This window comes from Carcharhinus amblyrhynchos, chromosome 15 (genome assembly GCF_965287045.1).
Source record: "Carcharhinus amblyrhynchos chromosome 15, sCarAmb.v2.hapA, whole genome shotgun sequence".
Lineage (NCBI taxonomy): Eukaryota > Metazoa > Chordata > Chondrichthyes > Carcharhiniformes > Carcharhinidae > Carcharhinus > Carcharhinus amblyrhynchos.
This window is the reverse complement of record NC_137338.1, coordinates 28,286,187-28,298,950: the sequence shown is the minus strand read 5'-3', so window position 1 is coordinate 28,298,950 and position 12,764 is coordinate 28,286,187. Positions and strand designations below refer to the sequence as shown.

General features: G+C 42.5%; 1 protein-coding gene across 2 annotated transcripts in view; it reads left to right on the top strand.

Moving 5' to 3' along the window:
* setd4 (SET domain containing 4) overlaps window positions 1-12,764 on the top strand; it is a 43,767-nt gene that overhangs the window by 10,107 nt on the left and 20,896 nt on the right. The window contains exons 1-6 of one of the 2 annotated variants that reach the window (XM_080203678.1): window positions 1,029-1,131; window positions 2,626-2,721; window positions 5,343-5,380; window positions 7,324-7,412; window positions 9,730-10,159; window positions 12,153-12,327. In XM_080203678.1, the coding sequence (XP_080059804.1) occupies window positions 1,038-1,131; window positions 2,626-2,721; window positions 5,343-5,380; window positions 7,324-7,412; window positions 9,730-10,159; window positions 12,153-12,327 (922 nt within the window). In that variant the 5' untranslated portion in view covers window positions 1,029-1,037. Of the gene's footprint in view, window positions 1-1,028; window positions 1,132-2,625; window positions 2,722-5,342; window positions 5,381-7,323; window positions 7,413-9,729; window positions 10,160-12,152; window positions 12,328-12,764 lie in introns of those variants that run through there. The other variant, XM_080203677.1, reaches the window with a different exon arrangement.

Genomic DNA, 12,764 nt, shown 5'->3' with positions numbered 1-12,764 from the left:
AGAAAAATAAATACAAAACTCAGATAAGTAATGCTGAACATCTATAAAGCTCTGGCCAGGCCACAACTTGAGCATTTTATATAATTCTGGTCACCACATTTATCATAGAATCATAGAATCCCTACAGCTTAGAAAGAGGATTGAGGGGGAAAATGGAGGGGCAGAGGGTTTCTGCTGTTGACAAGAATTTCATTTAGTTAACTTGTTGCAAGAATGTTTCTGTTTGTGCATTGACTGCAGCCAGACTGACACACACAGTAGGAATTATTACTATAATTCTTTTCATATAATTATAGAAACCCTACAGTGCAGAAGGAGTCTGCACCGACCAGAATCTCACTCAGGCCCTATTCCCGTAACCCACACATTTACCCTGCTAATCCCCTGACACTAAGGTCAATTTAGCAAGTTAATCAACCTAACCCACACATCTTTGGACTGTGGGAGGAAACCCATGCAGACACAGGGAGAACGTACAAAATCCACATAGACAGTGACCTAAGCTGGAAAATGAACCCAGGTCCCTGGAGCTGTGAGCTAACCATTGTATTACCATGCTGCCCATATATATACATATATACGATTCCCAGCTTGGGTGACTGTGGGGTTTGCACATTCTCCCCATGTCTATGTGGGTTTCCTCCAGATGCTCCGGTTTCCTCCCACAGTCTGAAAGATGCACTGGTTAGTGTCATGCTTAAATTCTCCCTCAGTGTACACAAACAGGCACCCGAGAGTGGTGACTGGGGGACTTTCACAGTAACTTCATTGCAGTGTGAATGTAAGCCTACTTGTGACACTAATAAATAAACTTTAAACTGTATTAGCATACAGTATTGTTCCTTGCACATTATACAGACAAAGCATGCAGAGTTCACAGAGAAGGAAAGGAGAGGGTGCAGACTGTAGTGTTACAGTCATAGCTATTTAGATTTTAAATCCCCTTGCGCTATTCTTGTGAAAGAGAAAGGGGCGCACTGAGCTGAATTGGCCCGGAGAGGGCAGTCTGTGCTAAAGTGTGCCTCTGCTTTCGAGTGATGGTGAAGAGGAAAGGCCGGGTTTACAGGAGGAGGAAGCGGAGAGGCTGCAGGAGCCAGCACTGCACGGGGGCACAGGCGCTGGAGACAGGAGGTAAAGGCTGGCGGAGTGAGTCTCCCTCACCCAGCCCGCTCCGGCTGCGGCTCTCCCCCTCCAAGCCTGGGCACTGAGCAGCTCCGGCAGGCCTGCAGCTTCCCTCCTTTCTCTCTGCGTTCACCCTGCAGCTTCCCTCCCTGAGCCCCGGGCTGGATGCGGATGGCCGCTTGTTGTCAAGTCCCCAGCCCGTGTAGAAAGTGTGCGGGAGTCCCGAGTATGATGTGAAATGCTGCATTCAGTGTGAACAGCCAGCATCACGGTCATATCCACCCTCACTCCCCTTCTGTAAGAGAGGGGTCACTTTCACAGTAACTTCATTGCAGTGTGAATTATTGGATTATAACCTTATTTTTTGAATTCAGCTCTGCTCCCTAGCCCAGAAGCATTGCAGCAAATTGTGCTGCTGTTGTCACTGCACACATGAGAAATTGGTGTATGTCAAAATTTTAGTAAGAGAGTGCCTACTAGTCACAGGAGGCTGCCTGTAAACAGATACCGCAGTAAGGTTTTGGTCGCGCAGCTTGTTTGCCTGACCCCTTTCACCCAAGGAGGCAATATGAGATTATTTTGATGTTGATATTGCACCTTGGCCTTAATGTTTCGATTGATGTTAACTTCCAGTCTGTCCTAATTATGGGGATGGATGATTTGAACCAGGCTTCCTGCTCCTGATGCTACTACCTAGTAACTGAGATAATGTCTGTATGTACAAATCCTGCAAGATTGGGTGGCACAGTGGTTGGCACTGCTGCCTCACAGAACCAGGCATCCAGGTTTGATTCCAGGTTTGGGTCACAGTCTGAATGGAGTTTGCACATTCTCCCCATGTCTGCATGGGTTTCCTCTGGATGCTCTGGTTCTTCCCCCACCCCACCTCACCCTGCCCAACAGTCCAAAGATGTGTGGGTTAGCCGTGATAAATTCTCACTCAGTGTACTGAGAACAGGCACTGGCTGAGCTGTGGCAACTAGGGGATTTTCACAGTAATTCCATTGAGGTGTGAATGTAAGCCTACTTATGACTAATAAATAAACTTTAACTTTAGGGTTCCTGCTCCTGATTGCTATCTCATAACTGAGACAATGATTGGAATTTTATCAGCACACTCGCCATGACTCCGGGGGCGGGTTCGGCTCGGAGAACAGCATTCTCCGTTGGCCCCGGATGGGGTCATACGAACCTTGGGTGGATGTGCCGGTAAAAGTCCACCGAATATTTGTATGTACAAATCTTGCAAGATTGGGATCAGCCTGCACCCCCATTTTGAGACACCCAGTCCTGGTTGGTGAATGGACTGCTCCATGTAATCACATCCCAGTGCAAATTGCTACCTTGAACAAAGGGGGGACAGAGAAGAAATATGAGTTTGCACTCAGGAGGGAATGATTATTTGTCTCAGTGTTAATTTAGCTTCAACCAGATCAATAAGCTTGATGTAGACTGAATGTAATAACCTGCAAGAATGTAATTAACTGTGTCAATTATGCACAGCCAACATTAGTCATGAGCTGGATTATGTGCAGCTGAGGAAATGGTTGAAAAAGGAAGGCTTCAATGACTTTTACCTTGTGCCAGCAAACTTTCCAGGTACATGATTTCACTGTTTTTACATTTTCACATTTCCTGTCCTTCGTGCTATGTTTAAAGGGGCACAGAATGTATTAGAGGGAGGAGGACATACTTAATATTGTGATAGCATGACCTGGAAGTGTTTCAGTATTTTTACAACATATAGGATAATTTGCTGCTTAGGTGTACGATGGGGTGGCACAGTGGTTAGCACTGCTGCCTCACAGCGCCAGGCACCTTGGTTCGATTCTTGGCTTGGGTCACTGTCTGTGTGAAGTTTGCATGCTCTCCCCTTGTCTGCATGGGTTTCCTCCGGGTGCTCCGGTTTCCTCCCACAGTCTGAAAGACATGCTGGTCAGGTGCATTGGCCATGCTAACTTCTCCCTCAGTGTACTTGAATAGGACATCAGGTTCGATTCCCAGCATGGATCATGTCTGCGCAGAATCTACATGTTCTTCCCATCTTGCTCTCCCACAGTCCAAAAGACGTGCTGCTTAGATTATTTGGCCATGCTAAATTCTCCGTCAGTGTACCTGTATACACACTGGAGTGTGGCGACTAGGGGATTTTCACAGGAATTTAATTGCAGTGATAATGTGACACTGATAAATAAATGGTCTATTAAATATATGCACAATAAGAAATTAGGCTTAAAATAAGAAAGAAAATGCTTATCCCCTATTAAGCTTGGATTGATGTGTTTTGGAATTCTGTTTGATCCCAATCATCTGCAGTCTGGTAAAAGCAAAACACTGCGGATGCTGGAATCTGAAACAAAAACAGAATATGCTGGAAAATCCCAGCAGATCTGACAGTATCTGTGGAGAGAGAATAAAGCCAATGTCAGAGCTTTTTATTTTGGACAGTCTGTACCCAGAAATGGAGACAGAGAAGTCAAGAAAGGGTAGAGAAGTATTGGAAATGGGCCACATGAAGCTGATAGAGGGGTGGAAGTTGGAAGTGAGGTTGATACATTTTCCAGGTCCAGAGAAGGGCATGCAGTGGCATCAAAATGGTAATCGATATACTGATAAAGGAGTTGTGGGAAGGGGTCGGAATAGGACTGGAATAAGGAATATTCCACATACCCCATAAAGAGACAAACATAACTGAGACCCATGTGGGTGACCAGAGCCAGACCATTTATTTGGAGAAAATGTGAGAGTTAAAGGAAAAAATGTTGGGTGAGAGAACAAGTTCAGGCAGACGGAGGAGATTGGTGGAGGATGGGGATTGTTCGGACCTCTGTTCAAGGAAGAAGCAAAGAGTTCTCAGGCCATTCTGTTGGGGAATGGAGGTGTAGAGGGATCAGATATCCATGGTAAGGAGGAGGTGGTTTGGGCCAGGAAAGCTGTTGATATGGCATAGGACATCAGAGAAATTGTGGATGTGAGTGGGAAGGGACTGGACAAGGGAAGAGGGGTTGGAGTCAAGATAGGAAGAAATTAGTCCTGTGGAGCAGAGAAAGGCTTTAACAAAAGGTCATCCAGATTCAACATTAGCCCTGTTGTCTCTCCACAGATGCTGTCAGATTTATAAGATGGCAAGCATTTTCTGTTTTTGTGTCAGCAGTCTGAGTTGGCCATTGAATAATAGCAAAACACAACTGAGGGCTGTCTGGAGACTATGTTGATAAGTTTGCAACTTGTTTCTTGCCACTGGTGAAATCAACAGCAAAATTAAATCCTCATGTTGATTTCAAATGAGCCTTTGTGCCTGTCGAATACACAGCATGTTCAAAAACAATTGGTAACAGCTGTCCCCTCCCATCATTACCTGACATATACTTATATACTTTAAAAAACTTTCAAAATGCACGCTTTACAGAGTCACAGATTGGTGGAAGCCCATTGATAGATGCCCAGTGCTATTGAAAATGTCACTGCTGGTGCTGTTGTGTGCCACATCTGAATGTCAGCATAACTCAGTGTTATCGCTCTCACCTCTGTGGATTGTGGTTGTGGATTCAAGCCCCATGTCATTAGATTGCGTAACTTGATTAATATTTCCATGTTCTCTCAGCTGATATCTCATACAGAGGTTAGCACTGTTGTCTCACAGCGCTAGGAACCAGGTTCAATTATCTGTCTGTGTGCAGTTTTCACATTCACCCCGTCAGCGTGGGTTTCCTTTTGGGTGCTCCGGTTTCCTCCCACTGTCTAAAGATTTGCGGGCTAACTGGATTGGCCATGCTAAATTGTCAGGAGATTAGCAGGGTAAAAATGAAAGATTTTGGTGATAGGGTCTGAGTGGAATTGTTATGGGTGCAGGCTGGCTGGGCTGAATGGCCTCGTTCTGCACTGTGCTGATTCAATGAATTATTCAAAAGAAAATAGCGCTTTGTTGTTGGATTTTCTTTTGTTCACATCCTAAAGATAAACTTACTTAGCGTTAAGTACAAAAATCCAATGATTTTGAAGACCTTTTGTGATTTATAACCCTAGGTTACTGCACACATAATTACATGCATCTTCGTTATGGTGTTCTTTTGAGTTTTTAATGATACTACATAAATGTGGGATGTTGTTGGTAATCTATCTGTTTACGAGGAAATTAAGTGATAATATATATTTTTCTTATAAACCATTCTGTGACCGTTGCCAATGATTAAAGGGTAATTATGTCTTTTCTTTTTCAGGTATTGGCAGAGGACTAATGACAATAAAAACTCTCCAGGTCAGTGCTTCGAACAGCCAATTCTAGTATTTTCTAACAGATTGCTGTTACAATTATGAGGTTTATAAGATGTGTCTTTCGTTTGGGGTAAAATGAAGGGGATCATACGACCTGAAGTCTGGATGATGGAGCTAAAGATCAAAGGAAAGCCTAGGTTGTTTTCCTGGGCAAAGGTTATTTACATTTATCGACAATGGCAGATTGTAAATAGTTCTTAGAACATAGAACAGTATAGCACAGTATAGGCCCTCAATGTTGTGCCGAGCTAAGTCGAAACCCAAGATCAAGCTACCCCACTCCCTATAATTCTGGTGTGTTCCATGTGCCTATCCAATAACCGCTTGAAAGTTCCTAAAGTGTCCGACTCCACTATCACAGCAGGCAGTGTATTCCACACCTCAATCAGTCTCTTAGTGAAGAACCTTTAAGGTGTCCATCTACTTCCAGAATGAGAGCAAGTTGGACTCTGAAGATAGCTAATTAGCATTTCCACTTGGATACAAGGCCCATGTGATTCATGTCACCATTGGTGAGGGTGCAAAGAAAACCATTGTAAAGATCAGGCTTTTCTAAAATTCCACTGGATATCTCAGACAGGTGGTCTAATCTGCCAGGGACCAGCAGGGAGATAGAGGCTACAAGCCTCCATGGTTCACTGCACTAGAATGCAGGAGGAGGCTTGTGCTTGGATTGAAAAAACCAAATCCATGAGGAGTCAAAAGCAACATGTAAGATTCACCTAGCTTGTGCTAGAGGTGGAATCTACAGTAATACTCTCACCATGAAGGACAACACTTGAATTAGAAGCTACCAGGCTACGAAAGGAAAATAATAGAGGTAAACTCTTGAGAGCTAGGAATAAGTTTGAAATGATTCTGGGTGAATTGAATGTCTGTTCAAAGGACAGTGTAATGTGTATCTGCGAGGTATGTTTTTTAAGTTACGCTGAGAATAGGAAAGGGGGGTATTCTATTCTGTGATTTTCTGTGTAACTTGCCTACAAAGATAGCATTTAGACAATAGTATTTTCAATTTTTTTTTATTCATGGGACATGAGTATCACTGGCTGGCCAGATTTATTGCCCAGTTCTAGTTAGAGAGCAGCTGAAAGTCAACCACATAGCTGTGGCTTTGGAGTCATGTGGGCCAGTTCAGGTAAGGATTTCCTTACCTACAGGACATCAGTGAACCAGATAGGTTTTTCCAACAATTGGCAAAGGTTTCATGGTCACCAGTAGATTCTTAATTCCAGGTTTTATTTTGTTGAGTTCAAATTCCATCATCTGCCACAGCAGGATTCGAACATGGATCCCAGAACATTAGCTAAGTTTCTGGATTAATATCCTCTCGAGATAATACCACTAGGCCATCACCTTCCCTGCAGACAATTAGAATTGTTACAGTGAATGTCTTAAATCGTGAAATCATGTGGTGCCATTCTTTCAGCTATTAACTGGAAGTTCAAATTTCTTTTTCAAAGCTATTGGTCTCCATAGAGATCATTACTTTCCTCCTCTGCTGGCACTTTTTCTCTTGCTATGGGTGTCCAAGGTTAAGTAACCTGTGGTTCAGTTTGTGATTCATTTTCTTTGGCAGCTCCCCTGATGCTTCTCAAAATTACCAATGAATGGGAGTGAATTAACTGATTGGGCTGCTCTTTCGCCTTGGGCTGGCTGAGGAATGGCACAGAGAGTCTGAACAGGCCACTTGGCTCATTCTTTCTTGAGAGATACTGCTTTGTATGGGCGAGACTTTTGTATCAGATGTTTCTGATAAATATTTTCAGATTTGAGGAAAGATACTATGGCAGATTTATAGTTTTAAAGTACAGCCCAGAAGGTCTTTGCTGTTTGGTTTTGCTCCAGGCTTCATCCAATTCCATGAAGATGAAACACAGAAAATATAAATAACCTAAACCTACTTTATTCCTGTTTCTTATTTAGCCAGGAGATCTGGTTATTGCGTTACCGGAGAAGTGTCTGCTTACCACTAATACTGTCCTAAGGAGTTATTTGGGTGAATACATCGCAAGGTAAGTTGGGCCCCATGGTGCTAGATTCTGATATAGAAATCCACTGGAAGTCTTACTTAAAAAAGCAAATGACTTCTGTTAATGGAGACTAAATACAATCCACCAGATAACAATGGAGGCAATGCAAATGTCTTATTCATGTATAGGTTCTAGAACAAGACCAGTGGAAGGTGAAGGCAAGGTTCAAACAGCACTGGTCACATCTCTTTTAATCCTTGTGCCATGGTGCCAGTGCTCTGATGAAGTCTGCAAACAAACTCCAATTTCATCTTTCACCAACATTCTAAGGGAAGTCATTTGAGAATTCCAACAAATATTAAAACTTGGAAATGTATTGGAAGGCTGGGAAAAGGGACTGCTTAGAATTTGGAAGACTTGTGTTAGGGGCTAAGATGATTTTATGGAATTTGAGTTAAATAATATAATGTTGTTCCTGTTTTCCTGAAGGATTGGGGGAACCAAAGAGAATGTATTTTGACTGCTGTGAGAGGTTACTCAGAGAATGAAACTAAATTATTTCAGATAAAACAATTGGAGTGTGTTAATGGATAACATAAGAGCTGAGTAACATGCTCCACTGATGAAATCATAAAATAGTAACCCATAGTATATCTGTAATGACCTCAATGAGGCCCATGAGTTTGGCCTCTTGGAGTATGAGCTCCCTGATGGAGGTAATGATTGTCTGCACAATCAGAGAGCCTCATCTGTATCTATATAAATATTAGAGAGAGAGAGAGGAGTGTCAGGGCTACTGACACTCCAGATTCTGACTTTGTACCTGAAGCACTCGTAGGAGTGAAATCGAGTTTGTAAATAAAGGGAATCTGTGAAGCCTCTGAGGAACTAATTAAATATCTGAGTCATAGAACCGCATATGCCCTAGAGGAGACATTGTGCCTTTGAAAGCAACTCTTTAATATTTGGCAGATAAAACTGAGTGAATGTGATACAACACAGCATTACTTGTGGTCAGGTGTCCTTGAATGTTCTTTGCCTTTGCATTCCCATTCCAGACATTTAATTTACCTGGCAGTATCAATGCTATTGTTCAATTTTATAATTTAAAAAAATCTTAGTTGGAAACATAGAAGTTTATATTTGTCCAGTGATGCTCAATCCACAGTTGTCCAAAGATGTTCCCAAATCATTTAATTTTTTTTTCCAGATTGCATAGTGTTAAATCCTGGACCAGAACCCTAAATTAGATTAGACTGCCAAACTAGGCCCAACAATTTTTCTGTTTTGGCGTAAATGTGAGGAAAGGAGTGATTGCACTGACAAATTAGGGACCTTTTATAGTAAACAAGCTTTATTTAATAACACAGTTTTAATATAACACTAACTAATGAAGCAGCTTAACTATTAACAGTTGGACAATATTTAAAAATGAAAAGGAAATAACTTTAATTTCTAACTTATCACTGTTTCGGTTCCAAATAAGCAACATTCATCTTACAGATTTAAATGCAAATATAAATACAGTTAGCAGTGATGAACATATTTTGCTATCAAAAGAGAAAATGCTGAAAAATCTCAGCAGCTTTGGCGGCATCTGTAAGGAGAGAAAAGAGCTGATGTTTTGAGTCCAGATGACCTTTTGTCAAAGCTTTGTTAAAGCATAGGACATATTTGCTATAAGTATAGACAGTCTTGAAGCTTTCAGAGAAGATAGAGTTCCAGAAGTCTGCAGAATCGTTCTAACTTCAAACAGTCTCCAGCTACAAACTAAACTGCTTCCTGCAAAGGCCTCTTTTCTCTGTCACATACTTAACCCACATCATCACATAACCCTGTCAATCACACTAAACAGAAATTCCAGGAAACTTAAGTAATCAAAGGTCCATTAATTGTGCTTGCCATGACCATTTGCAAGGCTAAAATTAGGACTTATCCTGCTCTCCCAGCATTTAAGCTGCATTCCTGACAAACATACCGACTGCCTGGAGCATAAAGCTGAATTTTTAAACATTTCCTTAAACAAAGAAATATATATATATATATATCCATCTCAGCTGCATTAATATCATCACAGTAGGCTTGATAGGCTTAAAAAAGCACTTTCTATTGAAGTGTAGGGAAATGGGACCAAAGGGAAACCTCTGCCAGAGAGCTAGCACAGAGGTGATGGACCAAATGGCATCCTTCTATGCTGTAAAATTAAATGATTCCATACCTTACCTAATGGACTATCATTTACTGTAGGAGTGAACCACAACTGTCATTAGTTAGGCTTGCCCTTGCAAAGATTTGAAGTTTTCTTTTGTGTACTGAGTTGCATTGTGTAGAATCCTAAAATGTAGTTTTTTGTTTCCAGGTGGAAGCCGTCTTTGTCTGCCCTCCAAGCCTTGTGTACTTTCCTCATTTCTGAGAGACATTTTGGGAGCTGGTCTTCATGGAAGCCCTATATTGACGTTTTACCCATGACATACACGTGCCCAGTTTACTTAGCAGAGGAAGTAATCAATCTGTTTCCCAGCCCTCTGGTTAAGAGGATTCGGCAGCAGAAGAGTGCGGTTCAGGAGCTGTATCTTACTTTGCAATGCTTCTTCAGCTCATTGCAACCATTATTTTCTCAGCCTGTAGAGAGTGTTTTTACTTACGATGCCTTCCGCTGGGCTTGGTGCAGTGTCAATACCAGGACCGTTTATATGGAGCATCAGCAAAGTGAGTTCTTGTCACCAGAGGCTGATGTCTACGCCTTGGCACCGTACTTAGACTTGCTGAATCACAGCCCTTCTGCTCAGGTAGGAAGACAGTTCACGTCATTGAAAAACAAGTACGTTTAAATTAAAATACATTATCAAGCACGTGGATGTACAAGCTTTGTCATGACTTTTTATACATTAATGGTTAATGCCAGCAGAGGTGGCTGCTTTCAAGCGGAGCTGATTTAAATTATCTTTTGAAGGGATCTTCCTGCTCTTCTCCCCGTATTGCCATCGCCGTCCCCTCCTGAAATGATAGTCCACGTTTCCGATAGAATCCCAACAGTGCAGAAAGAGGCCATTCGGCCCATTGAGCCTGTGCCAACAACAATCCCACCCAAGCCCTATTCCCCAGTACCACACATATTTACCCTGCTAATCCCCCAGATACTAAAGGGCAATTTAGCACGGCCAATCAACCTAACCTACTCATCTTTTGGACTGTGGGAAGAAATCAGAGCACCTAGAGGAAACCCACGCTGACACAGGGAGAATGTGTAAACTCCGCACAGACAGTGATCTGAGGCCAGAATCGAACCCGGTTCGCTGGTGCTTTGAAGCAGCAGTGCTAATCACTGCCACTGTGCGGCCCCTGATGTGACACAACACTGATTTATAGTTGACTATTATGAATGGCCTACTCAAATTTTTGTCAAACCTCTCCTAACTTCCATTTTGCTCCATCTGCTTCATTCCCTCTTAAACAGGATAAAATTCATCACACTTTGCTCTCTTTGAAGAAGAGTCACACAGGTTCAAAATGTTATTTCTTTCTCTCTCCGAGATGCTGCTGGACCTGCTGAGTTGTTCCAGCATTTTTCTGCTTTTATTGCAGATTTCCGCAGTCTTTGCTTTTCGTCAAATACCTTTTATTGCTGCCACGTCTCTCCTGTACCAATGTGGCATCAAAGTAACAAATGCCTTTTTCTTCTCTACATATTCCTGTATTCATTTAACATTTGGGTACGGTTCCCAATCTTTTACTTTGTTGTGTCTTGTTGCATCCTCTCTCCCCCCTGACCCCTCCCTCCCTCTTGTTGCTTTTCCATCCAACTGTTCCTCCAATCGGCAAGCTCGCCAAATGCTTTGCCGTTTCCTCTGCCAGGAACGAAATGTTAATTTCATTCCCCACAGGAAGGATAAAAAAATGCTTGTCTCTGAGCCAGTCTGAACTGTTGATCAATATTCTCCTAGCAACTGTTTTCAGAGCCAGGTTGGCAACTGCCTGGATGGGAGCAGGTACTATGCTCTCAGTCTCTCTTTCTATCTATCTCAGCTTCAATTCCACTTTCCACCAGCAGATATCACTGTGGGGATTAGGTGAAGAGAATGGAACGCTGCTACATGCTGAAGGCGGTAAGAAGTCTCACAGCACCAGGTTAAAGTCCAACAGGTTTATTTGGTAGCACGAGCTTTCGGAGTGCTGCTGCTTTATCAGGTGAGACTCACCTGATGAAGGAACAGCGCTCCGAAAGCTAGTGGCTTGTACTACCAAATAAACCTGTTGGGACTTTAACCTGGTGTTGTGAGACTTCTTACTGTGTTTACCTCAGTCCAACGCCGGCATCTCCCCATCATGCTGAAGGCAACAAAGTTCAGAAGTTTCACAACAACAACCTGCATTTTTGTGGCATCTTTTGCGCAAAATGCTTCACAAAAACATGGTCTCACAGGAAAGGATCTGAACCGGCTCATATGAGGGAGAAGAGAATATTTTATGATATGGATATGATGATAGCTCTAAAATCATGGTCAAAGAAATGGGTTTTACAGGGAAGTGGAGAGACTGATTGGCTTGGGGGAATTACAGAACATGGAGTTTTAAAAGACTGAAAGGTCCAATACCTAGATGAAGGGAGTGGTGATGGCGACACAAGATAGCGGAGTTAGTGTTCTTGAATATGTTTTAGGGCTGAAGGAGGTTACAGAGTTAGGGGAGGGGTTAGGCTACGGACGGAGTTAAATGCAAAGTTAGCCATTTTAGTTCAAAGTTGACATAAATCGGATTTAACTTGTACTTCTGTGCTTTCAGGTGACAGCTGCTTTCAACCAGAAAAGCAAACATTATGAAATCCGAACAATCTCGAAATGCAGACGATATGCGCAGGTTTTCATCTGCTACGGTCCACATGACAACCAGCGACTCCTACTGGAATATGGATTTCTTGCGAGCAGTAATCCACACAATGTGGTGTATGTCGATAAAGGTGAGGGTGCTGTCCCTGTACCTCAGCTGAGAGAAGGCTGTGTCCATCTCACTCCTGTTCTTCAGTTTTCTGTGTTGAGGAACATTGTGTGGAAGTTGTGGCAATAAATGGTCCCCATTTCCCCAGTTACTTTCTGTCCCTTTTCCAGTTCCCCAGCTGGCATTAAGGCTGGGAAGAGACGAGTAGTACCCCCAACATCTTTAAATGATGCTTAAAAACCAGCCACTGGCAAGTTTGATACTTGCTTTGACTTATTATTGTCACATGTATTAGTATACAGTGAAAAGCATTGTTTTTTGTGTGCTTTACAGACAAAGCATACCATTCATAGAAAAGGAAAGGGGTGCAGAATGTAGTGTTACAGTCATAGCTAGGATGTAGAGAAAGATCAACTTAGTACCTAAGGATTGCCAAATCTGTGAGAGATTGAACTACAG